Source organism: Ciconia boyciana, chromosome 19, assembly GCF_034638445.1.
Source record: "Ciconia boyciana chromosome 19, ASM3463844v1, whole genome shotgun sequence".
NCBI classification, from domain to species: Eukaryota; Metazoa; Chordata; class Aves; order Ciconiiformes; family Ciconiidae; genus Ciconia; species Ciconia boyciana.
In genome coordinates, this window is record NC_132952.1 from 1,513,238 (window position 1) to 1,540,743 (window position 27,506).

Below are 27,506 nucleotides of genomic sequence, written 5' to 3' on the forward strand. Positions count from 1 at the left end.
TTAGCTCTCTGTGGTTAGTCTCCAAGCCCTACTTAAGTTCATAGCACAAGAGGAGCTATTTTTGTTTGGGAAATGGGGTTTGAATGCTGCTTGACGTTAGAGGAAGCTAAAAAACCCCGTTTTCTTAACTACTCTAGGACTCAAACCTACCTACACGTTTCTAGACGTAGAGGTGTCGGGAGGAGAATTGACAGCATTGAGGTGGTGCGTGGGTCAGACGTCCGTGGACAGATGGCATGGCTAAGGATGGGCTTGGGGCAGGATTTGGGGTTTCAGCTCTCGGGTGTGAGAGGCTGGTGGAGTGGCTTTGGAAGGGGGGGCTGGTCCAGGCACCACTGCAGCAGGGCTGGTACTGTGGCGTGGAGACACAGATTTCTCCACCAGCAATCTGATGGTGTCCTGGCAGCCTTATTGTTGAATGAACGAGTTCTGATATGCCCGTGGCCTAAAATCTTTCCTTTTTTTCCCCGCCGCCTGCTTCCCAGGGTCTACCGGAGGGCGAACACTCGCACCCCAGCCAGCCAGTACGCAGCAAGACTCCTCAGATCCCCCAGGATCCCAAGGGCCCGCCAGCAGCAGGGCCCGAACAGAGTCACCACCCCACTGTAAATAGGCACGCGGCACCGATAGACCCTCACGTCCACCTTCAGAGGGCACAAGCGGACACAGGCCAGACTTCCTACCCTTCGCCCGTTGCCATTTCGATGAAACAGGAGCTTCCATCACCGCACCAACCTCAGGCGGTTCCCAAGCAATCCATGTTTATCCCGACGACGTCGGGTCCCGGGGCCCCGCCGGGGCTGCCCCTCAATCGCCCTGAGCCCCAGTCTGCTCTCAAACAGGAGCCGTCTCCTCACCCCGTTTCGCAGAGACCTGTGGATATGGTTCAGCTCCTGACAGTAAGTATTGCTCCGTTGTCTTCTCCTGGCTGAGTAGCTTCATGCTCCTCATCCGGGGAGAAATAATCAGGTTCTGCATAGCTTGTCTCACTCGTGGCACCAAAATCTGACCTCTCTTGCATCAAATGCTTTGGATGCGGAGAAAGCGATCGATAGTCTGTCTGCTTTCTGTCCCCAGTGAATTTTAGCCGTGTTCATGTCTACATGGCATTTATTAGAGCCTCACGATAAGGCACTGTTAATGCAGAGCAGCCGTGTTTCTCTCATCGTTGTTTCAAACAACCTGCAGGCTCAGGCAGGCAGTGCTGCATCAGTTTTACAGTCAGGTGTTTCTTGGCAAGGTTTTCTTCATGGGCGGGAAAGAGTGATGGTGTATTTAATTTAAAGAAAAAGAAAAAAAGGACTCACGTAAAGCCTAGAGACCGAGGAAGAGGAGGGAGATAGGAATAGGCACTGATGAGGAACCGAGGATTGCATTCAGTGCCAAGTATTTCCCGTTTAACCTTGAGCAACTCTCCTGCTACTGCTGTTTCTCAATTCTCCCATTTGTAAAAGCGCAAATAGCGTTTGGTAACAGCCCCGCTCTGCCTCGCGCTGTGTGGGAGGCTGGAAGATGGGGAAGTGCTCTGATGTTACGATGAAGGGACCCACCCAGGCATCTCAGCCAGCTGGAAGAAAAAGGACTGAATTACTGATTTAGCAGGACCTAACCCAAGCCCAGACCGGCGCGTACGAGGAGTAGTAAGATGTTACATCTGGACTGAGTCCTTAAAGCAAAGCGGTGGTGTCTTAATTGCCTGTGAAAGTATCAGAGGCAAACGAGCAGCTCAGACGGGATTTAAGATCCCCCTCTCCTTCATTTGCATTTAATATTTCTTCTCCCTCTTTCCAGAAATACCCGATTGTCTGGCAGGGCCTTTTGGCTCTAAAAAACGACACGGCCGCTGTTCAGCTCCACTTTGTCTCTGGTAATAACGTCTTGGCACACCGGTCCTTGCCGGCGCCGGAGGGAGGGCCGCCGCTGAGAATCGCTCAGCGCATGCGACTGGAGGCTTCGCAGCTGGAGGGTGTCGCGCGCAGAATGATGGTGAGGGGTCGGGACGGGGCGAGGATGCATGTTTGGGAAGAGTGAATATCTACGTGCTGAAAGCTGGGCTGTTCTTGCCAGCCGCCTAACAAAAACCTACCGCTTCTCCCAGAAACTTCGGCTCTTGTTGCTTGTGCCAGGTTGTTTTGGGATTCTGGTGATAGCTGTGCGATTCCTTCGTCCCGAAGAGTGTGAAATACAGATTGCAAGGCATGAGCGATAGGTGTTACTCTGCATTCATAGAAAAGGGAATGGCGGGGTTGGGAAACCTTTGAAGTCACCTGTCCCTCGGCCCTGGGACAAATTCCTGCTGGCTCTGACACGTCTGAGTAAGGTGGAAAGTGGAATTCAGGCAGCCGTGGAAATCAGTAGTTTTCAGTCCTTTTCACCATCTAGGCTGGCCGAGCTTTCAGCACGTCCTTTGTAACTTCGGAGGAGTTCAAAGAGAGGATTTTCCACTGCAGATAATGTATGTCAGGAACGGGCCTGTTCCCAGCAAACATTTGACTTAATGACTGTATTTTCTTTCCAGGTGGAGAGCGATTACTGCCTATTACTGGCCTTGCCTTGTGGCCGAGACCAGGAAGACGTAGTGAATCAGACTGAGTCACTTAAGGCTGCGTTCATCAGCTACCTGCAGGCTAAGCAAGCTGCAGGAATCATCAACGTTCCCAACCCCGGCTCTAATCAGGTATTGGCAGGGAAAGCCTGAAATGCCGTAGATAAACTAAATCGATAGATAATGGGACCTACAGCCTTCCACCCCAGGTCTTTGCTTAAGGTTGTAGCTGAGGTGTTTTTGTCGTTGAAATAAACCCCCCAGGTTTACCGTGCTGGCTTGTTGCATCACCAGTCAAAACGCAGCGATATAATTGATATAATTGCTGAAGATGAACCGCAAAGCCAAAAAAAAACCCCACACATACGTTCAGTTTGTTCACATCTTTGGCCGAAAGCAAACCAAACCCATTTTCCAACTCTTCTTCTGCGTTGGGAGTAGAGTCCTCGTTTCTTCCTCATACCATATCCTGGTTTTTCCGCGACACCTGGAGTTTTCTTGCTCTTTCCCGCATAAAGACAAAACGTTTGGGTTTGGCGATGTGGAGCATTTATTCCAGATGCATTGCTGCATCGAATCAAATTTAATCCGTTTCCTGGGTGTCAGCAGCCCCGAATGAGTGGTCAGCGCTCACTGAAATAATTAATGGGATTTTTTTTGTGTGTTTTGCAATAAAACCAGCCAGCTCTTATGTCCCCGGTGTGGAAAAACTCCCCACCGTGGGAACCACACCTGAGGCTGCTGAACAGCCTCTTCTTTTTCATAGAAGTGCGCCGGTTTGTGAGCCTTTAAGCACCCAAAAAATCACGGAATGTCCCATTTCAGAACATTGGAGGCCAGCCCTCACCCCGGTTTGTCTCTCATCTGTGTTTCTTTTCTCCCTCGCAGCCTGCCTACGTTCTGCAGATCTTCCCACCCTGCGAATTTTCGGAAAGCCACCTGTCCCGCCTAGCCCCGGACCTCCTCGCCAGCATCTCCAACATCTCTCCTCACCTGATGATTGTCATCGCGTCGGTATGAGCTGTTTACCGGTTACTGACTTTATTTTTTTTTTTTCCAAGGCCCTGCAGCAAAAAAAAAAAAAAAAAAAAAAAAAAAAAAAAAAAGCCCACAAAAACCACCAAAAAAAAATTTAAAATAAAAATAAATAAAAAGAGAGAGAGAAAGTAATGAAACAAGAAAATGCTGCCAGACTACCAGCCTCCTGCCCTAACCGGCCTCGATCAAACTGTTGCTGGGTAGTGGTTCCGCTACCTTGTATGTTTACATATTGCTTTAGCTTACGGACAACTGATGCACTCAGCAGGCGGACTGGTATTGGGTTTCTGTGCCTCCTTTTGGGGAAAAGAGAAAGGATGGCTTATTTTTTTTAACAAAAAAAAAAGGAAAAAAATAAAAAAGAACCTGAACTGCCTTTGCACTAAATTAGTGACTCGGACCTTTGCACAGTTGGAGACACGCTGTGACGTTCTGGATGTCTTGACACACATTAACACGCGCCGTGGACTAAACGCAGGACCTGGGGACTTCTGCTGAAATTTGTGGGTCAAGGATCATTTCACACATTATCTTTTTTTATTTTATTTTATTGGTTGGTTTTTTTTTTCTTTTTTTTTTTTCTTTCGTTTGGTTTTTTGGGGGGGGTTTATTTTTTCTGGATGTGAACCTTCCTCTCCTCCACTTGCCCCTGCTGCAGCCGTCTTCTCTTCATCTGGGATGTACAGTTTACACTGAAAAAAAAAAAGAAAATACAAAACAAACAAAAAAAAAACAAAAAAAAAAAACAAAAGGGAGAGCTATTTTCCTTCCTGGTGGGATATGCAGAACTCAGTGGGTGTGTGTATATATAAATATATATATAATATATATAAATATATATAATACTGACTTTAAAAAAAAAAAAATCAAATCCCCACAACATACATTTTTTTTTAATCTGTGCCAAAAATGTGTTTTCAGAGAAAATCTTATTTTCATACTCAGACTTTGTATTGTCGCTCATTTGTAAGTGCGCTTCATTTAAACATGCCCCCCCTCGTCTCATGAGCTGTGGAAGTGTTATACACTTGTACAAAAGACTTTCGACCCCCCCTCGACCCCCCCTTCGCCTTCCCTAACACTTATTAATTTATGGAACTGTTTTTTTTCTCAGCGCAGTTTTGTTTTGTGTGTCCATTGGATTACAAACTTTATTAAAAAATACAAAACACCTCGGCGCCCGGATCTCGTCCCTCGGCCGCTTGGGATGGGGGGGCAGAGCGGAAGGAGGTTTGGGGGCTCCCCCCAGGAGTCGTCACCGCTCTCTTGTTTGAAAAAAAAGATAATTTTATGAGAGTAAACTCAGATCTTGGTTTATTTTCCCTTGCGTGTTGTAAATATTTGTTGAAAACCAAAGTTGCAATTTTTTTCCCCACTTTTAGTTTCAATACGCCCCAGCTACTTGCAAAATACCCCCAAATTCTGATATTCGCCGTCCTTTAAAAAACAAGAGCCAAACTTCACGGTTTTTGCTGCTTTTCCACCGAAAAGCATGCTGGGCTCTGGCGCAGGAGGGAAGTGGCACGGGGAGCCAGTGGGAGCCATCGAAACCCTTGGTTAATCACCGATGCTGGCGCAAATGGGTTAAAATCAAGAAGATACGGTAAAAAAGGAGATTTCTGAGAAAATCTGGGGGTCTGGACCCTGCCAGAGCGGCCAGCGGGGATTGGGGTTGGAGAGAGGGGAGACCCTCGCCCCACTTCCCGGGCCGAGGGCGAGCAGGGCTGGGGGCAGCAGACAGCCTGTTTTGGGTTAAAAAAAGGTCAGAAAGGCGCTGCTGGTGCCCCAGGATCAAGGCGGGGGTGCTGTGAGCCCAGCCCCCCCCGCCCCCCTGGCCCTGGGGCTCGGCCGGGGCCACCCCACGGGGACCCCCAGGCCCTGCTGCCATGGAGGGGGGACCGGGGTGAGGAGTGGGGCTGAGACCCCCCCGTACCCCAGGGGGTGGGATGGAGACGGGAGGGGTGGACGGACAGACGGACACACGGACGCTGGGGGGGTGAAGGGGCTGATCCTGCCCACGGGAGGAGGGCGGGGGTGTGACATCGCTGGCTTTTGGCACAGGGCCTTTGGGGCAAAACCTCCATTTTGGGGGGGTTCGTGCCAGGGCGTGGAGTAGGCGAGTGGCTGGCTGGGTGGGCGTCTGTCTGTCTGTCCAGCTGGATGTGCAAGTGTCCATGTGTCCAGCTGGGCGTACAACTGTCCGTGTGTCCTGCTGGGTGGGTGGCCATCCGTGTGTCCAGCTGGACGTGCAGCTGTCCGTCTGGACATACCATGGTCCGTGTGTCTGGCTGACTGTGCAACAGCTGTACATCCAGGTGGGCGTGCACCCGTCCGTGTGTCTGTCTGTCCATGCATCTGTCCCCATCCCCTTTCCCCACCCAGGGGGCTGGGGGGGGGACCAGCGCTGGAGTCGTATGTCCAGCTGGACACACGGACAGTTGGATGGATGGTTGGATGTACAGGCGGTGGCACATCCAGCCAGACACACGGACAGTTGCAGGTCCAGACAGATGGACCGTTGTACGTCCAGCCAGACACACAGACGAGTGCATGGATGGATGCAACAGCCAGTTGTGGGGTCAGCCAGACACACGGACGGCTGCACATCCAACTGGAGAGTGGTGGATCCAGCTGGACACACGGACGAGTACGCGTCCAGCTGGACTCACAGACAGTTGCGTGTCCAGACAGACAGACGGACATTTGTATGTCCAGCTGGAAACAAACAGCTGTACTTACCACTGGACACACGGACGGCTGCACGCCCAGCTGGACACATGGACCACTGTACGTCCAGCTGGACAGATGGACAGACGCCCGCCCAGCCAGCCACTCGCCTCCTCCCCCCCCCAGCAACCCCCCCAAAACGGAGTTTTTGCCCCAAAGGCCCCACGCCAAAAGCCAGCGATGTCACACCCCCGCCCTGCTCATGGGCAGGATCAGGCCCTTCACCCCCCATTGTCCGTCTGTCCAGCCCTGTGTCCGTCACCCACCCTGGGCATGGGGGTGTTCAGGCCCGATCCTGGCTCCAGACACACGGATGGGGGCACGGACAGATGGACACGTGGGGGGGGGGGCAAAGAGGGGCTGATCCTGCCCGCGGGGGGGGTGTGGAATTGCTGGGCTTTGGGGCAAAAAAGTCCATTTTTAGGGTATTTATGGTGTGTCTGGCTGGACATGCAACTGTCCATCTGTCTGGACGTGCAACTGTCTGTGTGTCTATCTGCAAGTCCAGCTGTAAACTGTCCGTATGTCCAGCTGGATGTGCAAGTGTCCGTGTGTCCGGCTGGATGTGTGGCCGCAGCGCAGCCCATCCCCTGGAGCCCCCGACCCCCCCGCACCCCAGGCTGGGGACAGATGCATAGACAGACGGACAGGGGCACGACCCCCTGGACATACAGCTGTTGCACAGGCAGACACACGGACAGGCGCGTCCAGCGGTACGTACAACCGTCCGTGTGTCCAGCTGGACGTGCAACCCCTGCTCTGCCCCCCAGAGCCCTGGGTGGGTAACGGGGGTGGGGACAGACGCACGGACAGCTCAAGGTCCGGAGGGACACACAGCTGGGTGCATGCCCAGCCAGACACACGGATGGGGCATGTTGAGTGGGACATACGGACGGGTACACTGCCAGCCAGAGACACGGACGGCTGGACGCACGGACAGCTCATGGTCCGGAGGGACACACAGCTGGGTGCATGCCCAGCCAGACACACGGATGGGGCATGTTGAGTGGGACATACGGACGGGTACACTGCCAGCCAGAGACACGGACGGCTGGACACACGGACACGTACACGCCCTGCTGGGCTCACAGGCAGTTGCACGTCCAGACAGATGGACACATGGACGGTTGCAGGTACAGCTGGTGTTGCGGCCATCCGGACACATGGACACTTGTACATCCAGACAGACAGACACCCAGACACTCGCCTCCTCCACCCCCCCAGCACCTCCCCCGCCCCCAAAATGGGGGGGAGGGGGGTTTGCCCCAAAGGCCCCATGCGAAAACCAGTGATTCCCCCCCCCCCCCCCCCCCCCCCCCCCGTCCAAGCCCTGTCTGTGTGTCCATCACCCACCCGGGGCACTGGGCAGGGGGGTGGTTTAGGCCCAATCCTGGCTCCAGACACACGGATGAGGGGGGTGCAGACAGACGGACACACCAGGGGTGGGGGGGGGTGGGGTGTGTGAAATGCTGATTTTTGGAGTGGGGCCTTTGGGGCAAAAACTCCATTTGGGGGGGGGTGGGGGGGTGGAGGAGGTGAGTGTCCGGCGGGCCGGGCGTCTGACTGTCCGGGGACTTGCATGTCTGTCCAGCTGGACATACAACTGTCCATCTGTCCACGCACCCATCCATGTCCATGTGTCCAGCTGAACGGTCACCCGTCCATATTTCCATGTGGATGTGCTGCTGTCCGTGTGTCTGGCTGGATGTCCAACTGTCCGTGTCCAGCTGCATGTGCAATTGTCCGTGCATCCGGCTGGACATGAAATTGTCCATGTGTCCCGCTGGATGGGCACCTGTCCGTTTGTATGTGCAGCTGTGCACCCAGCCACGTGTCCATCTGGCCAGACACCCGTCCGTCTGTCTGGATGGCTGTGCAGCCATCCCTGCATCCAGCTGGACATGCAAATGTCCGTCTGTCCGTACATCTGACCCCACCCGAGGTGCTGAGGGGGTTCTGGGGCTCCAGGGGGACAGAGCAGGGGTTGTAGGTCCAGCTGGACAGACGGACAGACACCCGCCCAGCCGGACACTGACCTCCTCTGCCCGCTGGCACAAACCCCCCAAAAATGGAGTCTCTGCCCCAAAGGCCCCGTGCCGAAACCCAGCAATTTCACACCCCCGCCCCCCACTCGTGGGCAGGCTCAGCCCCTCTGAGCCCCCCAGCACCCCCCGTGTCCAAGCCCTGCCCGTGTGTCCGTGCGTCTCCTCCCCCCGAGAAGAGCCTGGATCCAGCCCCTTCCCCCGTGGAGCCCCCCAGGTCCCTCAGCCTGGACCCCACGCTCCGGTGGGGTGCCCCTGCCAGGTCCCCCCCCTGTCCCTGTGTCCCCCCCCGGGGGAGGGGCAGCTCCAGTAGAGGGGACGGGGCTGGAGCGGGTGCTGCTGCCCCGAAACCCCCCCAGCACCCGGGTGGGGTAACGGAGATGGGGACAGACACACAGACAGGTGCACGGCCCCTCACCCCGGTCTGTGGCAGTGGGGCCTGGGGGTCCCCGTGGGGTGGCCCTGGCCGAGCCCCCAGACCCCGGGGGGGGGGGGCAGGAGGGGGCTGAGCTCACAGCACCCCCGCCTTGATCCTGGGGTGGCAGCAGCGCCTTTTTGTCCTTTTTTTAACCCAAAAGGGGCTGTCTGCTGCCCTCGGCCCAGGGAGGGGGGTAAGGGTCTCCCCTCTCTCCAACCCCAACTCCAACCCTAAAGCACCTTTTTTACCTTTATCACCTCAATTTTCCCTTATTAGTGATTAAATGAGTATTTGAACAACCCCTCCCTCCAGGTCAGCCGAGCGGCCTCTGGTCTGGGGGGGGTCTGGGGCCCCCCCTCCTTCCCCCCACAGCAGGACCAGACCCAAAGCATCATGGGGGGGGGGGCCACAAAGCACCTGCAGGGTCCCCCCCTCCCCGAGCATCAGCCATTAGAAAATATTGCAATTTATTCCATCTCTCTCCTTCCAGAAATACACTTTTTACACCCTTTCCAAGCAGCTGTCTTTTAAATAAAGGCGAGGGGGAGTCACTCGGGGGGCGGCTGACCCTCCCCGGCTGTGGGCGCAGGGGCCAGGGGGGTGGCGGGGGGCTCGGGGGGGCCGTCGCGGGTTCGGAAGAGGAGTTCTCCGGCGGGAATGACCTGCTCCGTTTGCCAAGCGGTGGCGGTTCCGTATTGCTGGTAAAAGTCCGTGTCGGCCTGGAACATGACGAGGGCTTGGGCCGTGTGGATGCGGACATGCTGCGCCAGGCTGGTGGCGTCCAGGAATTTTTCCCCACAGGAATCGCAGGCGTAGAGGATCTGGGTGTTGGGGTCTGCAAGGGAAAAGGGGGGAGACGCTGGGGTGGGGGGGTGGCGGGGCAGGAGCTGGCCGACCCCCCTCCCCGCCCGCCTTCCCCATCCCCTTCTCACCTGCTTCTTGCACTTGCTTCACCGCTTTGGTGATCTCGGCTTTAAGTGCTTCGGTCTCGTCCGCTGTCACCGCGGCCGCTACGGGGACCACTGCGGGGGGAGAGGAGGGGGAGCCGATGGCGAGGGGGGTGCGAGGAGGAGCGGGGGGAGATCCCGGCTGGAGGAGGGCGCTGGATTTTGCCCGTCACGGTGTCTAGGAGGGGTCTCCAGCCAGGCTGTGACAGTTCCCAGCCTCAGGCCACGGCAAAGGGTACTGCACCCCATGGATAAGCCTCCAAGCTCCTTTGGGACGGCTCTAGGACCCCCAGGCTGCACCCCCATAGTTAAGCCTCACTTTTGGGATGGCTCTAGGAGCCCCAAGCCCCACGCTGTGGTTAAGCCTTGCTTTTGGGACAGCTCTGGGACCCCCAAGCCGCACCCCATGGCTAAACTTCCCTTTTGGAAGGGCTCTGCGACCCCCCCAGCTCACCCGTGAGCTGCGTGACAGCGGTGGCGGCCAGCGCCTCGGTGGCCAGCGTCACCATGTCGTCGGAAGCCACCGTAACGATGTTGACCTCGTCACCTTCCTCCGGCTCGAGGATTTTGATGCCCGCCTTGCCTTGGTGCACCGTCTTCACGTGGGAACGCAGGTTGTCCACGCGGTTGAAGCCCCGTCCGCACTTGTCGCACAGGAACGGCTTCTCCCCTGGGGACGAGATGAGGAATTTGGGGGCGGTTGAAGATTTGAGGGGGCTGTTAAAGATTTGGGGGGGGGCTGTCAGGGAACCCACCGGTGTGGATAATGATGTGTTTGGAGAGATCGCCCACGTTGACGAAGGCTTTGTTGCAGACGGTGCATTTGTGGGGTCGGATATTGTCGTGGTGGCGGATGTGGTTGGCCAGTTGGCTCGATTGCACGAACCTGGGGGGAACACACGGTGGTCACCACCCTCCCTCGTCCCCAGCGATGACACCCTGGCACCTCCACCCACCCTCCACGGCCGGGTGCCAGAATGGCACCCGGCCGTGGAGGGTGGGTGGAGGTGCCCCCCAAAATTCACAGGGTGGACCCTCACCTCTTGCCGCAGCGTTCGCAGACGTAGGGCTTCTCCCCCGTGTGCTGGCGCACGTGGGCGATGAGGGAGCTCGCTTGGGTGAAGGCTTTCCCGCAGATCAAGCACTGGCACGGCTTCTCTCCTGGCGGGGAGACAAGGGAAAGATGTGTCTGGGTCCACAACATGGGGATGGGGAGCACCAGGCTCCCCCAAAGTCTCTTGGGGGAAGGAGGGGGGTGGCAGAGCTGTGTCCCTACCGGTGTGGATGCGGACGTGTCGCTGCAGCGCCCCGGGGTCGGCGAATTGGCGCTGGCAGTGGACGCAGACATAGGGTTTCTCCCCGCTGTGGATCCGGAGGTGCCGTTTCAGGTTCCCTGAGAGCAGACGAGGCTCAGCCGGGGGACGCGGGGACACTGGCACCCTCCCTCCATCCTTCCCAGCACCCCGGTAGCTCCCTCAGGAAAGCCCACGGAGCAGGGACCACACAGGAGTGCCGCGCCGCCGATCCCCGGAGCTGAGGATCGGGCGACTACATGGCGGTGGGGACAGCCAGAACAAGCATCCGATGTTTGAGGGGACGGAGAGACTCCGTTGGGCTCGTCCAGACCCCTCTGGCTCTGCAGAGGTTTGGGGAGACGGGAGGAGAAGTCCCCACCCCCAAAAGCTGGATCAAGGGCTCCTTCCAGGAGCGTCCCCGGGGTGCGATCCCGCAGGGGATGCCAGCCCGGCCCCACAGAGCGGGGGACATTTATGCACCACAACCCTGGCACCACAGTGAGAGGTTAAACCCTCCCGTGCCCAGGATGAAATCCTTCCTCCGGCTCCGAGCCCCGCACGGAGCGGTCCCTGTCCCCTCCCAGCCAGCCAAACCTCCGTCGCCCAGACCTCACCACCTACCAACCCCGTGCTACCTGAAGTGGTGAACTGTTTGCCGCACTCCCGACACTTCAGGGGCCCATCCGCGATGTGAATCTTCAAGTGAGCCTTCAAGTTCCCCACCTGGGGACAGACAGAGGGATGCAGAGAACCCCCCACATCACCCCCATCTCCCCCTGGAGGGACCTGAACCGCCGTGAGTCCGGCTCTTCCCCCCACCCAATTCACCTGGTTGAATTTCTTGTCGCAGTGGGGACACTTGTGCTCCTTGTCGGTGTCGTGGGTCTCCAGGTGCCGCATTTTAGAGGTGGGGTCGGAGAAGGAGCGCCCGCAGTAGTCGCACTGGTACGGTTTCTCCCCGCTGTGGACCAGCTGGTGCCGTTTGAGGTTGCCGGAGGTGGTGAAGAGCTTGCCGCAGTCATCGCAGCGGTATTTGGCCTCCCCCGTGTGCCGCTTCTTGTGGAGGTTCAGCAGGCTGATGAGGCGGTAGCTCTTCCCGCACTCCTCGCAGCCATAGGGCTTCAACGGGCTGCGGAGGAGACGGGGCTGTCATGCCAGGGGGGAAGAACCAGCGTGCCGAGCTCTCACCGCCCCGATCCGAGCTCCGCCACCCCAGCTAGACCCGTCCAGATCCCACAGGATGTCTTGACGCAATGGTCAGGGGCAGAAAGATAAACCTCCTCCCGGACTGCCCCACCACGCTGATGGATTTCGCAAGGATTTGATCTTTCGCGGCAAAAGCCACATATTTTAGGTGCTGCCGGCGTCTTTTCGTGGCTGGCACTGTCCAAACGAGGTGCTGGGAGTCTCCAACCCCGCGGCGCCGACCCCTCCAGCCCGATGCGAGAGGCAGAGCGGCGTTGGCTGCTGTCCCGACCTCTTGCTCAAACCCTCACGCCCTCAGCCAGCCGCCGGCATCGTCACAAGCCTTTCTCCACCCAGCTCAGCCCAGTGGCACCTCTCAGTCCCCGGCGTTGCCGTACCTGTGCGTCTTCTCGTGGGCTTTGCACGCAGCCGGGTCAGAGAAGGCTTTGTTACACTCCCTGCAGGAGAAGGGTTTCTCGCCAGTGTGGATACGGATGTGCCGCTTGAAGTTACCGGTGTGGGTGAACTCCTTCCCGCAGTCCTAGGGATGGAGAGAGACAGGCACAGGCACGGCCAGTGGCGCCCGGTGTCCCCGAGGGACCGGAGACCCCGCTCGGGGCCACAGCCGGCCTCACCTCGCACTTGTGCGTGACGGAGCCGTAGGCTTTCGACTCGGTCCTGTCGCTGTAAGTACCCGAACGCAGCAGACGGGTTTCACCCGAGTTCTCCTGCCCGGAGTCGGTGCTTCCCGATTCGTTATCTTCGGCATTTTCTCCGTTTTCTAACTGGGGATGCTCTTCCTCAGGGATTTTAGCCTCCTCTTCGTCCTCCACCGTCATCTCTCCCTCTTCTTCCTTCCCTTCCAGCTCCATCTCTGCAGGCATTTAGAAAACGGGGATGCTAGGGATCGGGAGCAGCATCAGAGACACAAAACCCACCTGTATTTCCTAACTCTAAGCCCGGGTTTAAGGTGACAGGGATTAGACCTGCCCTGCTGTACTCAGGGAAATCCTGGTACTCCATCGTAACACACAGGTGCCGAGATCTCTGCCTGGAGTCAGTGTGGATTTGCAGGTTATTAGGCCTAAAATCCAAAAGCCTCCGTGGACAGAGGAGCATTTTCCAACCTCTCCTAGCTCTGCCCCATGGACAACCGCTCCTGTGGGCCCTGCGACTCGCAGGAGACAGCGTTTGCACAGCAAAACTCACACTAACAAGATTAACTGCGTGGAAAACAAGGGTTCAACCCTTGCCCAGGTTTGCTTCAGCCCTGCTGAAGGGAATGGGCAGACAGCAAAGTCCCCGCCACCGCCCCCACTCACGAACACACCTCCCGTTTCGGCGCCTGGAGAGATGTTGCCCTTCACTGCGGGGCTGCCGCTGCTGACCATGCTCTCTGCTGGCTGCGGGTGGCTGGGAAATTCGGCGCCGGGGCCCTCTTGGATGGCAACATCTGCCCCTACAAGCAACAGAGTCTCGGGCACGCTCAAGGAGACATCAGGCTCCATGCAGCAGAGCCTGGCAGCAGGACAGGGTGTGCTGGGGGGAGTGACAGGGGGATTTTAGGCGTCATCCCTTGGTGGCTCACCTTCTTGGCCACCCAGCTGCTCCACCTGCACCTCGGGCTGTGCCGCTGCGGCTACGGGCATCTCTTCCTTCCCCTCCGGCTCGGGAGGAATTGGTTTTATTTTGTCAAGATCACCCAGTGCTTCTGCCGTCGACCTCTTGTCCTCGACAGTCGCCTTGTCGGCCCCTGCGAGGGAAGAGGCACAGCGCTCCAGCTTTTGCTGCCTACGCTGGGGCACCTGGATGGCTGCTGGAAGGATTCCCAAATCCCATAAAGATTCAAGGAAGCATCAGTTCTTTAACTGCTGGTGCCTCACAAGGGGATCAAACCCCATCCAGACACCCGTGCGCACCAGGAGATGTACCCAGACCGTGGGTTTGGATGGTGGCCAGAGAGCGCGGCCGCTTCACGGGGCAATTTCCAGTCTCCCCGGCTGAGGAAAGCGAGGAGGCTACGTACCGCTCTCGGCGGGGGGCTGCTGGCTCTTGGCAGGGCTTTCTGCCGGCACGGCGAGGGACTTGAGAGCGTTGCAAGCGCTAACGATCTCCTGCATTTGGAGGAAACCTGCCACCGCCAGCACGTCTTCCACATTGTCAGGGTTTAGGCTTAGCTTAGCTGTGTACATGAACTCCAAAACCTGGCCCAGGCCTGCAAGGGAGGTGACGCAACCAGAAATAAGCTTTCACCTCTCGGACATACAATTTAAAAAGCCCAAAGTGCACGAAATAACAGGCTGAAGAGCCTCCCTCAAGCCCTGGGCACCAAACCGCTTCGTTTAAGTGGCTCAGAGGGGTATCGGATAACCCTCTGCCTACCTGCTGCATTGCTGATGTCGAGGTGCACCACGTCCTTCTGGTCGACGAAGAGCATCCTGAAATACTCGCTGCAGGCCGCCAGCACGGCTTTGTGGGCCTTGAAGTCGATGCCGTCCACCACGAAGGTGCAGTCGCACAGCAAACCCAGCTGCCGCTGCTGGTTCAGCTGTTCCAGGACTTGCTTGCTGTGCTGGGGGAAATCCATGGCTGCGGGGAGAAAAAACAAACCCCGGGATGGGGGGGTGAGATGGGTGCCGAACCCTCGACGCTGCGTCGGAAAGGGCCGTGAAACAGGACAGATCACAAAGCCACAGATCAACCACAATCCCACTGCCCTGTTAGTTAAAAAACATGGCCCAAAAAGCCAAATTCCAGCTCCTCGCTACAGCCGCCTGCCTCCCCCACCAAATACCACCCCAAAACCTCTCCTATAACAGGCACAACACCTGCACGGGGCTGCAGAGAGAGTTGCTTGAACAGTCAATGTATTTTTTTGCCATCCTAACAGCATTTAAAATACATTCATCGCTCTTCATCCGGCCCAAGCTGCGAGCAGGAACCCTGTTGCCTCTGCAAACGTGTCCCTTCAGCGAGCAGGCGGTGCCACCGGAAAGCATTCATCAAAATCTTCAAGCTCCTGCTCATTTTAGGCGCTGGCATCATGATAACGAGGGATTTTAATTTTTTTATTGTGTGTTTGGAGAGAGTTCTCCCTGTTGGAAGCATGACTTTGGCTGAGGAATGCCGCAAACTCCTGGAAACACTGCGAAAGCCCATTTTTCAAGCAGGTCCTCATCCGCAAAGGCTGAGGGGTAGCAGGAGCTTGACCTGCTGCCACGCGTTGGGTTTTCTCCTGGGCTGCACCTGCAGGGTGCAGGGTAGAGAATGAAGGGTTTTCACTCAGCTTTGTTTTCAGAAAATGATTCCTCCGCAGGCTGAAGGGATCGTTTCATCACTTCCCAGGCAAGCGATGAGCAAGGAAGGAGGAGAAACCGGACGGGGACTATCCGCAGTTCTTTGTTCAACCTGCCAGGCCAGGAAGTCCCTAAAGCTCTGGATGCTGGAAGAAGCAAGGTTACGGCCAGCGAAAGTCTTGGTTTCGATGCTAAGCCGATGCTCGGTGTCTCTCCGAAGGTTTCCAGCCCATAGCAGTTGCTTTTCCACTTTACCAACTCTTAAAATCAGCATAGGGAGCCTCAGGTCAGGGAAAGGTGAGAGGTTTGGATCCACAAAACCAGGTCGCTTCCAGGCAGCCGTGAGCACGTCCCTTCCTCTGGATTCGAGCATGCACAAGCACGCAGCAGCCGAGCACCGCGGGCAGAGGGAGCCTCCTCCTGTCTGCACCGGGTGCTAGCAATGTGCTCGGTGAAAAATCTTCTGCCCAAGGATCGATTCGGCTTCCAAAATCATTCCCGGTGGGGATGAGAAGCCCAGACACCTCTGACAGCATGGGATCACACACGGAGAGAGAAAGTTTCACTCCCAAAAGATGCTATTCGTCTTTGCAATTAATAACCTGCCACAATTTTCCCCCAGCAATCCAAAACGTGGGGTACTTTTTAACCAAACACCTACAGTCTGTCCCAAAATACATCCCTCGAGAGCCAGAAAAATCGGTATTTGTATCAAAAGCTGTCTAAACCCCCGCAGGCACATGACCCTGTAAGGTTTGTTTGCAAAGGAAGCGCTGGAAAAAAAGGGGAGGATTTTCCCAGCAGGACAAACAACACTGCCTTCCGTGCTCGGAAAGCTCTGCGCAGCAGGACCCGAGAAATCACGACGGTTTGATGCGCTAAAAGGCTATTTTCGGTAATTTGTAGGAGGTACTTTGCATCTGAATGATGATTTTTAATGCTCCCCAATTGGACTTGCCTCAGCTTCGCACCCGAGCTTTGTGAAGGAAGCAAAATCCCAAGAAATTCAACTACCCCTGAAAAACTTCATCTTTTCTGCAGTTTCCTCTGCAACGTCACGTTACAGCTTCGTCGGAGCACGTGAGCGCAGCGGGGCAGAGGTTGGGATGAGCTGCGTATCGCCCTCACGCCTGAACCCGGCATCCAACCTCCCCCACAGCTGAGATCACCTTTGTACACTAAAACGCCTGCCTCCAAGCCTTAAAAATCCCAAATATCTGGATCAAAAAACCCACGGTGCACCCAAAACGCCACCCTGGTTCCTTGCCACCACTCGGGCAGGGCCAGTTTGCAGCTCCGGTGCTGAGATCAGTCTTCTTCCCCGACCGAACGGGATGTGCTGAAACGGGGATGGATCCGGAGATGGATCCAGGGAGGGCAGATGCCAAACCAGGCATTGCTGGTCCACCCGACCACTAAACTAATTAGCCCCCGTTATCGCAAACCCATCGCTGTCAGCTGTTTAAGGTAGCGGCGTTGTCTGAGGACACGTGTCAGAGCTCCTCGCCTGAAAAACAAAGATAAGGCAGGATCGGTGCCCGACCTCACCCCTGTGCTGCGAGGAGCAGAGAAATCCAGAGGACCGAGGCTGCAGGCGAGACAGTTGCGGCTCTCCTCCAGAGTTTTCCCCCTTCCTGGTGCTCAACTCAGTCTCTACGCAGCCATCCTGGGAGAAACGGGATGAAAAGCTCCGTTTTAAAACCCAAACCTCAAGTGTCAAAGGTGCCAAGGTCCAACGTCACCCACCCAGGACCGGGCACCCCCCGATTTCACCTTGTCGGAGGCAGGTGAGCACCGTTTCCCCTCCCAACTCTCCCCGACATGGCTGTCAAGTCTCTCATTACCCAATTAATCACAGAAAAGCTTCGTTATGAGTACACCCATGCCCACTGCACGTGCTCACAGAGATAAATACAGCAGCTACAGTCCCGGGGAGCTTCCCACACAAGCTCCATTAAGCTCTCTCGCTTATTAACGACATTAACCTCTCCCTGTACCTGCCACCTGAACATCTACTTATTAAAAAAAACCCCAAAGCCTCGACAAATAGGAAAAAAATAGGGGTTTACACGTTGCCTTTCAACGCTGTCACCATCCAGCCGTACATTCTTATGCTGAGAAAATAAAAAGGAAGAGGGGGGTTACTTTCTGCCTACCGTCATCTCCCTTCTTGTGTGTCAGCTCGGGGAACAAAGCAGCCCTAATCCTTTCAGTCTCTGCGAAGATGAGTCTGTCCTCATTTCCAGTAACCGATTCTGCAACGTTTTCAGTTAAAAAAATAAAAGTTAAGAGCTGATCTGACCGGATGTGCTAATAATACAAATTATGAAATAGAGAATGGCTCTGGAGCTTGTGGTCAGCAGCGAAACTGGACGGCGAGCTGGCATCCAGCTGTAAGGGGGGGGAAATAATCACAAGCGATGACAGGCAGGAAAAAAATGCGGTGAAAAGGAACTAAAAGGAGAAAGACACGAGGAGAGAGATGAGCAGAAACATCTGGACCCCCCCCCCAGCAAACAGACACCCTGCAGACCCCTCGGTTATTTAGTTCTCAGGCCCACAGATACGCTCGCGCAGCTCCCGACGCGGCTGCGCAGGCAGGGCTGCCCGCAGGTAACCGGAGCCCCGGGCTGCAGCAGGCAGGGAGCCAGCGGGGCTGCTGAGGCGTCGCCAGACCTCGAGCTCTGCCGTGAAAACCGCCCGTTTCTGCAGCGCCCGGATGATGAACTACGAAACCTTCGTCTTCTTGCAAAAAAAGTGTCTTTGGAACGCTGTCCGATCTCTGAAATTTCGGCAGAAGCTTCTGATGCAGAAATGCAATTAAGGAAACACGGCTTGTCCACGAAACGCATCACCCGTGCCCAAAAAGCAATGCCCGCAGAGGGCACGTACAGCCGGTATGGGCTGTCATCACGCCAAAAAAGATGCTGGAAGATGAGAAAAACCCTTTTTTTTCCTTGAGTTGCGCCATGATGCTTTGAAGTTTTCTCCGCTCTTCTGCTGGCGACGTCCTTGACGCGCAGACAGACAGCTCGCGCGGCGTCAGGGGACTCGTCTCGTGCGGTGTTGGCTGTCAGGGCTGCGTCCCCCGCAGACGTCTTACGTGTCCCGAGGGGATGGCGGCTGTCCCACGCGTGGGGGGACAGGGCTTCACTCCTGACCTTGCCCCGAATCACCCCACGGCTCCGTGGCGGGACACGTCTCCCACGGCAGACACGGGCATCGTGGCCAGGGTGGGCTGGCGGGGACGCCCCGTTCCCCTCACGGCAGCCGCCCTGCGCCTCAGCACCGAGCCCGGCAGCGGCCTGAGCGGGGTCACACGGGGTGGGGGGCGCAAACCCGGGGGAGAAGAGCTGCCACAGCCCCCCCGGGGTGCTGAGGGGACGGGGGGGCCCCCCCGCAGCCTCCCCTCAAAAAACCGGGGGTCGCACACCGGGGTGCCCCCAAAACGGCTGCTTTTTTTGGGGGGGAGCCCCCAGGCAGCGAGCTGGGCCGCAGCCCCCTTCCCCTCACAGCTCCCGTGCCCCCCCAGGGCCCCCGCCTCAGGCCCTCCAGCCCCCTCCCAGCCCCTCCCGGCCCCCCGCAGCCCCCCGGCCGCTCCCGCCGCTACCTGCCATGCCGGGCCCGGCGGGGGCCTCGCATCGCCGCCCGCGGCGCTCACCGTGACACGGACCAGACAAAGGGCGCCGCCATCTTGGCGCCGGGCGGAAGCGGCGTCGCCCTCCTCCGCCCACCGACGGCGCCCCCGCGCATGCGCGGCCGGGTAAGGGACGGGGGCTGCGCATGCGCAGATGGGGCGTTGGGGCGGGTCACGTGGCACCGCCTTCTGTTCCTCCCCCTCCTGAGGAGCGCCGCCATGACAGTGCGAGGGAGGCGGGCGGAGGGGAGGGGAGCTGCGAGGAGCTGGTTGGCCCCGGGGCTGGCCCTGTGGCTCCGTGAGGGGCGAAGGGCCTTGTTTCACCACGCTGTATGCCCCTGAGGGCTGTGGTTCTCTCCCAAGGTTTCCCACAACCCCAGGCGTGCCAGCAGGCCGAGGCATTGGGCAGCTGCCATGATGGCGGCTGGGTGTCTCCACAGGGAACGGGCCCAGTGTTGCGGTCCCGGGAGGTCAGCATGGGCCAAAAGCTGTGGATGTTGCCTGAAGTGGGGCCTCTGCACGGGCAAACCCCCTCAGGTGGGTGTGCAGGGCCCAGTGGCGTGAGGAGCCCTGCGTGGCTTTGAAGGCAGCCATTTAGTGGCGTGCATTGCAAGGTCCTAGTGAGTTTGGGCAGGTGCAGGCAGCAGGCTGGAGAGCAGGTAGCTGCAAAAGCATAATATTCCTATTCCTATCAACCTTTTTCCCCCTAAGGCTGGATTTCCTGGCCTGCCTGCCAAAAATGAGCCCATAGTGGGGCCAAGCTGCTGCGGGGTTTGTTCGGCGCTGGGGCTCTGAGCTGTCCCTTCGCCCGCTCCCTGGCTTGGAAATCTCCCCTGTGCAAAACCAGCCGGCTTTGGGGAGAAAAAGGGGGTTATTTTCTTCCTCCGTTTGCTGGAGCTTCGTGGGTGAGGGCCACCCGCCAGCCTGTCACCACTAGATGGCAATGTGTGACCGTGGCGGGTGGCTCCCTGGGTGCTGGGGTGCCCTGGGCACCCAGGGGTGGCTTTTGGGGCAGAGCAGACACATCCCATCGCGGAGGATCAATGACAGGGCATCGCCGCTGCTCCTCGCCTCCATGGCTCCAATTTCCTAAGCTGTGCTGGGGGCTTTTATAGCCATTAAGAGCTTTTTAAATAACTTTTAAACATTTTTCCTCACAGCGTCCTGTGGCAGGGAGTCCCCCGAGTGACCGGCAGTGCCGATAGACAAACCACCCGAGGAGGTGATGGAAGAGCTGTGTGTCTTTGTATGCGTCCCTGGCACTGCAGGTGTGTTAATGCAAGTCACGAGTCGTTGGGGGGGACAAGCGGGGACAAGTTGACCTCAAAGCTGGAGCAGGAACACGAGCCGGGCGGCGTGTGGTAGCTATAAACAGCCGCTCGCCCTCAACGGGCGCCTCGCTGTTGTTTGTACACACGGGGAGATGGAGCCAGGCCCTCCGGGGGGATTCAGGGGAGCATTTGAGCCCCCAGAAAGAAGCCCCTGGGTTTGGAAGCCAGGCGGGGACCGTCGTCCCAGCTCGTGCTGCTGCCTGGGGCTTCCCCAAGGGCGACGGGTGCGGGTGGGCGAGGGGAGGAGGAGGAGGAGGATTTGGTGACCTTCCAGGTGGGCCAGCGGCCGAACAGCTGAGGGAATGGCTCAGAAATAGAGCGGCGGGGAAGAAATGAGTCACCCCGGGCTGGAAATAAACGGGGCCGCAGGCGCAGAGGGGAGCCGGGGCGGCTCCTCACCCATGTTTTTGCCGGGAAGGAGGAATCGCTCACGGTACCCCTTACCAAGACACCCCTTGGGGCTGAACCTGCAGCCCTTTTGGGGAAAAAGCATCAAGAAAACATTTAAAAACTGAGGAGGCAGCAGTCAGGCGTTCTCAATAATTTATCACAAGCTGTATATACAGAGACAAGCTCCGGCGGAGGGTCGGGGAAGGGAACCTTGCTCCTCGCTCCCGGTGGGGCTCTTGGCACGCTGGATCTTCCCCATCAACGCTCGCTGGCTGAAAATCACCGAAGCTGGGACTCCCCTCCGGAGTTTCTCCGGTGGGTGACGGGATGCGTCTCTCCACGCCGGCCCCTCGGCAGGGGTCTGACTCTGTGGGGGAGCGTTCCCGTCCCCTACCCCACGTCCCACCTCCTTCCCAAATTACCCAAATAATTAACAGAGGGGCAGGGAAGGGACCCCTGACTCCTCAGATCTTGATCTCAGTCCGGAAGGTTTGCTGGACGTGGTCGGTGTGCTTGGCGGGCTGTCGCTGAGCCCGGATGGTCAACGTGCCGTCATCCCCCAGTGAGGACGACACCGATGTGGGGTCCACATCTTCGGGCAGCTGGCATTTGTGGGTGAAGGTGTTCATGACAGTGCCGTCCGCAGCCAGCTGGGAAAAAAAAAAAAGGGGTGAAAATGGGCGGTTTTGGGGTGCAGGTGGGACAGGGGCTCATTGTTCCCTGCCCTTGGGTGAGGCTGGCGGTTACGCCTTGTGTGTGGTGTTAATATTTATCCCTCCGAGGGGACGGGCAGGATGCAGGTGGCAGCTGGGGGGGACAAAGCTGCTTTTTTTCGGTTCCCACCCCCCTGGGAGAGGGGTGATTACAGTGCATGAGTTTGTTGGGTCTTGTGGGCTTTGCTCCTGCGAAATACAGGGCAAAAAGATGAGGAAATGGTGAATTAAACCCTATTGGGGTTATGGCCAGGGCCGTTAGGAAGTCAGGTGGGAGTTGGGGGGTCCCCCGGTTGAGGATTTTGGGGTCCCCCACACTTTGGGGGTGAGCGGGGAAGGGAGGGAGTGCCCACCTTCTCGGCGTGCACCTCGATCTGGTTGTTGGAGGTGGTGACGATGATGTCCTCGGGGGCGAAGTCACTGACGTCCACCGTGAACTGATAGGTGTTGCCCAAGGTCTTCACCGTGCCGGTGTTGCTGGGTCGAGCTGTTGGAGGGGGGGGTGTGTGTCACAGTTCGGTGGGGGTCCCCCCAAACGCCTCTTGGGGTCACAGCTACATTTTGTCAGGGGTCCCCCCCTAAACACCTCCCCCATGGCTCTGACTCACCCAAACCCTCCAGGAAAGGGATCTTCCAGCGTGGGGGGAGAGGAGGCATTGCCGACCCCCCCTTTGCTACCTCTCCCAGCCCTAAAAGCGGGGTGCTCCCCCCAAACTCACCTGGGAACCCCAGGGTCTCGCCGTGGGGCCGGACGAAGCTCCCGAAAAGCTCCATGGTGCCGGCGGGCGACGCTGACTGGTGAAAGCTGCGCTCCGATCGGAAAGCAGCCGAGGATTTCACGTTCATTCACCGCGTCCCCCCCACCTCTGAGCCCCAGCTCCCGCCGGGGAGGAAGAGCAAAGCCCCCTTCCTCGTCCTCCTCCCGGCGAAGGCGAAGCGGGACCGGTTATTTCGGGGGGGGCGGCTTGACGAGCTTTTTAAAGCCTCGTTACGGCTCCCGGCCGCCTGCCAGACCTCTCGTAAAAAGGGCTAAATTTAGGTCTTGCGCTTGAGACGGTGGAAATTTTTGCCCTCTCTGTCCCCCCCCCAGCGCCGTGGAATGTGATGCCGGCATTCCTGCCTATTATCAAGGAATAATGATGATAATTAATTAAAATACTTATTAAATACTCCCCGCCCTGGGTTGTATTTGAGGATTAGGAGCTTGGAGGTGGCGAGGAGTGGGGGAAAACCCAGCTCGCTCCGGCCTGAGCGGGTCCGTCGGCTTCGTCAAGGTCGTTTTTAATGAGCTCGTTTGCAAACTCAGTCCGGCAGCAGAGGCCAAGGTGGGAGGACTGGCGAGGGGGTGCTGACAAAAAGCGGGGGGTCCTGTCCCCTAAAACGTCCCTGGGATGGAGCACCCCGTTCCCGGGGGGCTGCGGGAGGAGGAGAGGGTGCTGGTGTCGGAGCAGAGCTGGAGACCCTGCCCCGAAGCCCGGAGGAGGCTCCGAGGTGAGACTTCCACCCAAAGGGAGGGGGACCTTGGGTGTGGGGGGGTGTTTTTTGGGGGGGTCATCACCCCGTTGCCCCCCCCAGGGTGCCTGGAGCAGGTGAAGCGGCAGCTTTTCCGTGTCGGGGAGGATTGGTATTTCCTCTTCGTCCTGGGGATCCTCATGGCCACCATAAGCTTCATGATGGACCTCCTTGTCTCCAGGCTCTACGAGGGTAAATGAGGGGCTCCCGCAGGCGCGGGGGGCTTCACCTGGTGTTTGGGGGTTCACTAAGGATGGGGGGGTCTGGGGAGGGGGGGCATCTCCCCTCTCGATGCTTCTTCTGCAGCCCACCGGTGGCTTTACCAAGAGGTCGGTGACATCTTGGTGCTCAAGTACCTCTCGTGGAGCATGTACCCCACGGCACTGGCAGCCTTCTCCACCGGCTTCTCCCAAAGTATCACCCCGTACTCTGGAGGTGAGGCGGCTGCACCCCAACCTCCCTGGCCCCCCAAAACTCCCCCCCCCCCAGTAGTGGGGGGACCCCTAAAATTTGGACACCCCCCCACCTTCAGGCTCTGGCATCCCGGAGCTGAAGACCATCCTGACCGGCGTGGTGCTGGAGGACTACCTGGCCATCCAAAATTTCGGAGCCAAGGTGGTGGGGTTGACCTGCACCCTGGCGTGCGGCAGCACCGTTTTCCTCGGCAAAGTGGTGAGGGACCCCCCCCCGGCTCCCGGCATCGCTGGCGGCTTCAGTCGGCGCCGGGGTGGTGGCGGGGGGACGCTCAGCACCGCGTCCCCCCCCCGCCCCGGCACCCAGGGTCCCTTCGTCCACCTCTCCGCCATGGCTGCGGCGTATCTGGGGAAGATGCGGACCTCGGTCACGAGGGAGTACGAGGTGGGGATGCTGCCCCCCAAAAAATTAAAGGGGAGGGCATTTCCACCCCAAAAAATTAGGGGGGATTTTATTTTACCCCCCCAAAAAAATTTGGGTTAGGGCTAAACCCCACCCTCCTGCAGAACAAGTTCAAGCAGAACGAGATGCTGGTGGCAGCACAAGCCGTCGGGGTGGCCACGGTTTTCGCGGCACCCATCAGCGGTGAGGACCCCCCCCCTGCAGCCCCACCCTGGGGACCCCCCAAAGCCCCCCCTAAACACCCCCCCTTTCATTTTTCCAGGGGTGCTTTTCAGCATCGAGGTGATGTCCTCCCACTTCGCCGTGCGGGATTACTGGCGGGGCTTCTTCGCCGCGACCTGCGGCGCATTCATGTTTCGCCTCCTCGCCGTCTTCAACAGCGAGCAAGGCAAGGCAGGGTGGGCAGGATGCAACCCCCCCTTTGCTCTTTACCCCCCCGGGGGGAGGGGGGCGTAGCATTTTTGGGGTGCCCTCCCCCAAAACCACTCACTCATTCCTCTACCCCTCCCCAGAAACCATTGCTGCTGTTTTTAAGAGCGACCTCAAGATTGATTTCCCCTTCGACTTCCTGGAGACCTTCTTTTTTGCAGTTTTGGGGTAAGGAAGGCCCTGCCCGTACCCCTGCCCGTACCCCTGCCTGTACCCCTGCCTGTACCCTTGCCTGTACCCTGCCCTCTCCTCTGCAGGGCCGTCTGCGGGCTCGTGGGCTGCGCCTACCTCTTCTGCCAGCGCTGGCTGCTGGCGGCCGTCAAGGAGAACCGGCTCACGGCCAAGCTGCTGGCCACTGAGTCCGTACCGGGCGTCTGTCTGTCTGCACCCTGTGTGTCCGTGCTGTGCAGCCTGTGTGTCTGCGTGTCCACCCCATGCAGCCTGCCTTGTCCCCCCCATGCTGTGTCCACCCCATGCACCCTGGGCGTCCGTGCGTCCATGCCGTGCACCCTGCGCGTGCACCCCATACACCGTGTGCGTGTCCGTGCGTCCGCTCCATGCGCCCTGCGTGTCCGTGCGTCCACCCCATGCCCCCTGTGCATCCAACCCATGCACCTTGGTTGTCCGTATGTCCACTCCATGCACCCTGCACGTCCACCCTGGGCGTCCGTATGTCCCCCCTGACGCACCCTGGGCATCCCTGTGTCCGCCCCATGCACCCTGCCCATCCACCCCCTACACCCTGGGTGTCCGTATGTCCCCCCCACGCACCCTGGGCATCCCTGTGTCCGCCCCATGCACCCTGCCCATCCACCCCCTACACCCTGGGCGTCCGTATGTCCCCCCCACACACCCTGGGTGTCCATGGGTCCACCCAACACACCCTGTCTGTCCCCGCGCCCCCAGCCCTGCCTCTCCCCCCTCCAGCAAGCCCGTCTACACGGTGCTGGTGGTGCTGCTCCTCGCCTCCATCACCTTCCCGCCCGGGCTGGGGCAGCTGATGGCCTCCAGGGTGAGTGGGGGGGGCATGGGGCTCCCTGGGGGCACCCCAACACATCTCAGCAGGCGCTCAGGATGTCTGGATGTCTGTCTGTCTGCCCAGCTCACCATGAAGGAGTATCTCACCTCCCTCTTCGACAACGGCACTTGGGGCACGCTGGTCCCCAACGCCTCCTCGGTGGCCAACCCCCCCGGCGTGGGCCCTCGGGGGCTCTGGCAGGAGTGGTGCCACCCCTCCACCACCATCTTCGGCACCTTGGCCTTCTTCCTGCTGATGAAGGTAGCCATGCCTCCCCCCCCCCCAAGAGATGTGTCCCCATGGGGATGACCCCCCCCCACCCCTCAGCTGGGCTCTGCCCCCCCCAGTTCTGGATGCTGATCCTGGCCACCACCCTGCCCTTGCCCGCCGGCTACTTCATGCCCATCTTCATCTACGGTGAGTTGGGGTGTCTGCTGGGGGGGCAGCCAGCCCTGGGGGGGACTGGGGGGGCATACAGGGGTTGTATCCAGCCCTGGGGAGAGGGGTACCTCCAGTCTGGGGGGGGTACAGGGGTTGCATCCAGCCCCAGGGGGGCTGCAGCAGGGTCGTCACCTCCAGCTGCACCTTTCTTTTTTGGGGGGGGGCTGCTGGGGTCTCCCCACCTTCCCCCCCACCCCCCCTCATTTTAGGAGCTGCCATCGGGCGCTTGCTGGGGGAGACGGTGGCCCTGCTCTTTCCCCAGGGCCTCCGTTCGGAGCGGGACCCGCGCCCTGTCATCCCCGGCGGCTACGCCCTGGCCGGTGAGTCGGTGGGGAGGGTGGACACCCATGGGTGGGGGACACCCACCACCCATACACTGACCCCCCCACACCCCTGGTTCTCCACGACAGGCGCAGCCGCCTTTTCGGGCTCAGTGACTCACACCATCTCCACGGCTTTACTGGTGTGCGAGGCCACCGGTCACCTGGGCCACGTCCTCCCCGTGGTCCTGGCCGTGCTGGTGGCCAACGCCATCACCCAGAAGCATCAACCGTCCTTCTACGATGGCACCATCATCGTCAAGAAGCTGCCCTACCTGCCTCCCATCCGCAGCCGGCACATGGCGTAAGGCCCCCCCTCCCCCCATCCCCCATATTTTGGGGTGATTTGCTGTGAAACCATGGAAATTTGGGGTTTTTATGGCTCACCAGCTCCTACCAAGTGGTGGTGGAGGAGTTCATGGAGCGCCGGGTGGTGGCCTTGGCCAAGGGTGGTGGCTTCGAGGAGGTGCTGGTGGCCTTGGATGCCTCTGCTGATGCCGAATACCCCGTGGTGGAGAGCGCAGGTGGGATGTGGGGCGTGTGGGGGGGTCACTGCACCGAGGGGGGACGTCACCAGGCTTGTCCCCGTCCTCCAGGGTCACCCACGCTGGTGGGCACCGTCAGCAGAGCGCAGCTGGTCGCCTTCCTCCAGAGCCACGAACATCCCCGGGCACCCCCGGGGGAGAAGGTAAATGGGGGGATGAGCGCCCTGCTGCACCCAAAAAAGCTGTTTTTCCCACCCAAAAATTAACACGTCACCTTCCCCAAGCTGGCCACCACGGGGACGCTTGGGGACAACTGCGCCATCGAGCCCATCATGCTCCAGCTCTCGCCGTGGACCTCCCTGCACCAGGTTTGGGGGTGGGGGACACATCCTGATGGGGCCAGCAGCCACCAACCCCCCCCCCAGCTCTGTGTCACAGCGAGGGGACATGGTGGGGGTGGCTTTGTCCCCACGTCTCCCTGTTGTCACCTCTCCAAGGCCCATCACCTCTTCGAGCTGCTGAAGCTGCAGCGCATCTTCGTCACCCGCTTCGGGGAGCTGGTGGGAGCTGTCAGCCGGGCGGAGGTGAGGGGGGGACAATGGGGGGGGACAAGGCGGGGGACAAGGCGGGGACAGGACCCCAACCCACCTCCTCTGTCCCCTTGCAGCTGCGGAGAGCGATCGAGGAGCTCACCAACCCCAAATGATGACTTTTGGGGATCCCAAGGGACCCCTCCCCAGGGATGTCACCCATGGAAAGAGGGGGGGTCCTGCCCCCCCCCCCCCCCCCCCCCAGGCGATGCGGGTTCCCAGGTGATGGGGGGGCCGGTTCTCCGGCAGAGCGTGCCCTTGCATTAAATAC

General features: G+C 58.8%; 4 protein-coding genes across 12 annotated transcripts in view; 2 read left to right on the forward strand and 2 right to left on the reverse strand.

The window, feature by feature from the left end:
- SPEN (spen family transcriptional repressor) overlaps positions 1-3,662 on the forward strand; it is a 67,834-nt gene extending 64,172 nt beyond the window's left edge. For all 6 annotated transcript variants that reach the window (XM_072883858.1, XM_072883859.1, XM_072883856.1 and 3 more), the window contains 4 exons: positions 486-899; positions 1,792-1,986; positions 2,519-2,677; positions 3,434-3,662. In XM_072883858.1, the coding sequence (XP_072739959.1) occupies positions 486-899; positions 1,792-1,986; positions 2,519-2,677; positions 3,434-3,565 (900 nt within the window). In that variant the 3' untranslated portion in view covers positions 3,566-3,662. The remainder of the gene's footprint in view (positions 1-485; positions 900-1,791; positions 1,987-2,518; positions 2,678-3,433) is intronic.
- Positions 3,663-9,220: 5,558 nt separating this feature from the next.
- On the reverse strand, positions 9,221-19,241 carry ZBTB17 (zinc finger and BTB domain containing 17). Of its 4 annotated transcripts, none has more exons than XM_072883912.1 (17): positions 19,104-19,241; positions 17,650-17,748; positions 17,042-17,159; positions 14,580-14,786; positions 14,224-14,412; positions 13,786-13,950; positions 13,528-13,656; positions 12,833-13,071; positions 12,596-12,738; positions 11,841-12,141; positions 11,648-11,735; positions 10,994-11,110; positions 10,758-10,878; positions 10,473-10,603; positions 10,172-10,387; positions 9,703-9,792; positions 9,221-9,605 (listed from the first exon to the last, which is right to left on the reverse strand). In XM_072883912.1, the coding sequence occupies exons 2-17, from the start codon at positions 17,653-17,655 to the stop codon at positions 9,319-9,321; spliced, it is 2,547 nt and encodes an 848-aa protein (XP_072740013.1). In that variant the 5' UTR covers positions 17,656-17,748; positions 19,104-19,241; the 3' UTR covers positions 9,221-9,318. The 4 variants fall into 4 exon arrangements, with proteins under 4 accessions (XP_072740013.1, XP_072740012.1, XP_072740014.1 ...); XM_072883911.1 differs by having other exon boundaries at positions 9,221-9,629; XM_072883913.1 differs by lacking the exon at positions 19,104-19,241 and having other exon boundaries at positions 9,221-9,629; positions 17,037-17,159; positions 17,650-17,666.
- A 2,021-nt stretch (positions 19,242-21,262) lies between these two features.
- On the reverse strand, positions 21,263-22,424 carry HSPB7 (heat shock protein family B (small) member 7). The gene is made up of 3 exons (XM_072883976.1): positions 22,284-22,424; positions 21,918-22,051; positions 21,263-21,501 (listed from the first exon to the last, which is right to left on the reverse strand). Exons 1-3 carry the CDS (start codon positions 22,408-22,410, stop codon positions 21,316-21,318), a joined length of 447 nt encoding a protein of 148 aa, XP_072740077.1. The 5' UTR covers positions 22,411-22,424; the 3' UTR covers positions 21,263-21,315.
- Positions 22,425-22,582: 158 nt separating this feature from the next.
- LOC140661554 (chloride channel protein ClC-Kb-like) lies at positions 22,583-27,506 on the forward strand. The gene is made up of 18 exons (XM_072883924.1): positions 22,583-23,268; positions 23,383-23,511; positions 23,609-23,748; positions 23,857-23,934; positions 24,057-24,135; positions 24,215-24,340; positions 24,465-24,549; positions 24,639-24,740; positions 25,309-25,393; positions 25,484-25,660; positions 25,747-25,816; positions 26,050-26,160; positions 26,251-26,464; positions 26,551-26,684; positions 26,757-26,848; positions 26,930-27,013; positions 27,143-27,229; positions 27,313-27,506. The coding sequence occupies exons 1-18, from the start codon at positions 22,956-22,958 to the stop codon at positions 27,349-27,351; spliced, it is 2,145 nt and encodes a 714-aa protein (XP_072740025.1). The 5' UTR covers positions 22,583-22,955; the 3' UTR covers positions 27,352-27,506.

What these genes read in the sequence shown, in the direction of transcription:
- HSPB7 (XM_072883976.1), bottom strand. Translation starts at nt 22,410, where the DNA reads ATGAACGTGAAATCCTCGGCTGCTTTCCGATCGGAGCGCAGCTTTCAC. An exon ending in CGAGACCCTGGGGTTCCCAG is followed by an intron (nt 22,052 to 22,283) that starts GTGAGTTTGGGG and finishes CCCCTCCAACAG; the next exon opens with CTCGACCCAGCAACACCGGC. An exon ending in TCGAGGTGCACGCCGAGAAG is followed by an intron (nt 21,502 to 21,917) that starts GTGGGCACTCCC and finishes TTTTTTTCCCAG; the next exon opens with CTGGCTGCGGACGGCACTGT.
- ZBTB17 (XM_072883911.1), bottom strand. An exon ending in TCCAGGCGCCGAAACGGGAG is followed by an intron (nt 13,072 to 13,527) that starts GTGTGTTCGTGA and finishes AAATGCCTGCAG; the next exon opens with AGATGGAGCTGGAAGGGAAG. An exon ending in GCCCACGAGAAGACGCACAG is followed by an intron (nt 12,142 to 12,595) that starts GTACGGCAACGC and finishes TCTCCTCCGCAG; the next exon opens with CCCGTTGAAGCCCTATGGCT.
- LOC140661554 (XM_072883924.1), top strand. Translation starts at nt 22,956, where the DNA reads ATGGAGCACCCCGTTCCCGGGGGGCTGCGGGAGGAGGAGAGGGTGCTG. An exon ending in GCCAAGCTGCTGGCCACTGA is followed by an intron (nt 24,741 to 25,308) that starts GTCCGTACCGGG and finishes TCCCCCCTCCAG; the next exon opens with CAAGCCCGTCTACACGGTGC. An exon ending in GAGCTGTCAGCCGGGCGGAG is followed by an intron (nt 27,230 to 27,312) that starts GTGAGGGGGGGA and finishes GTCCCCTTGCAG; the next exon opens with CTGCGGAGAGCGATCGAGGA.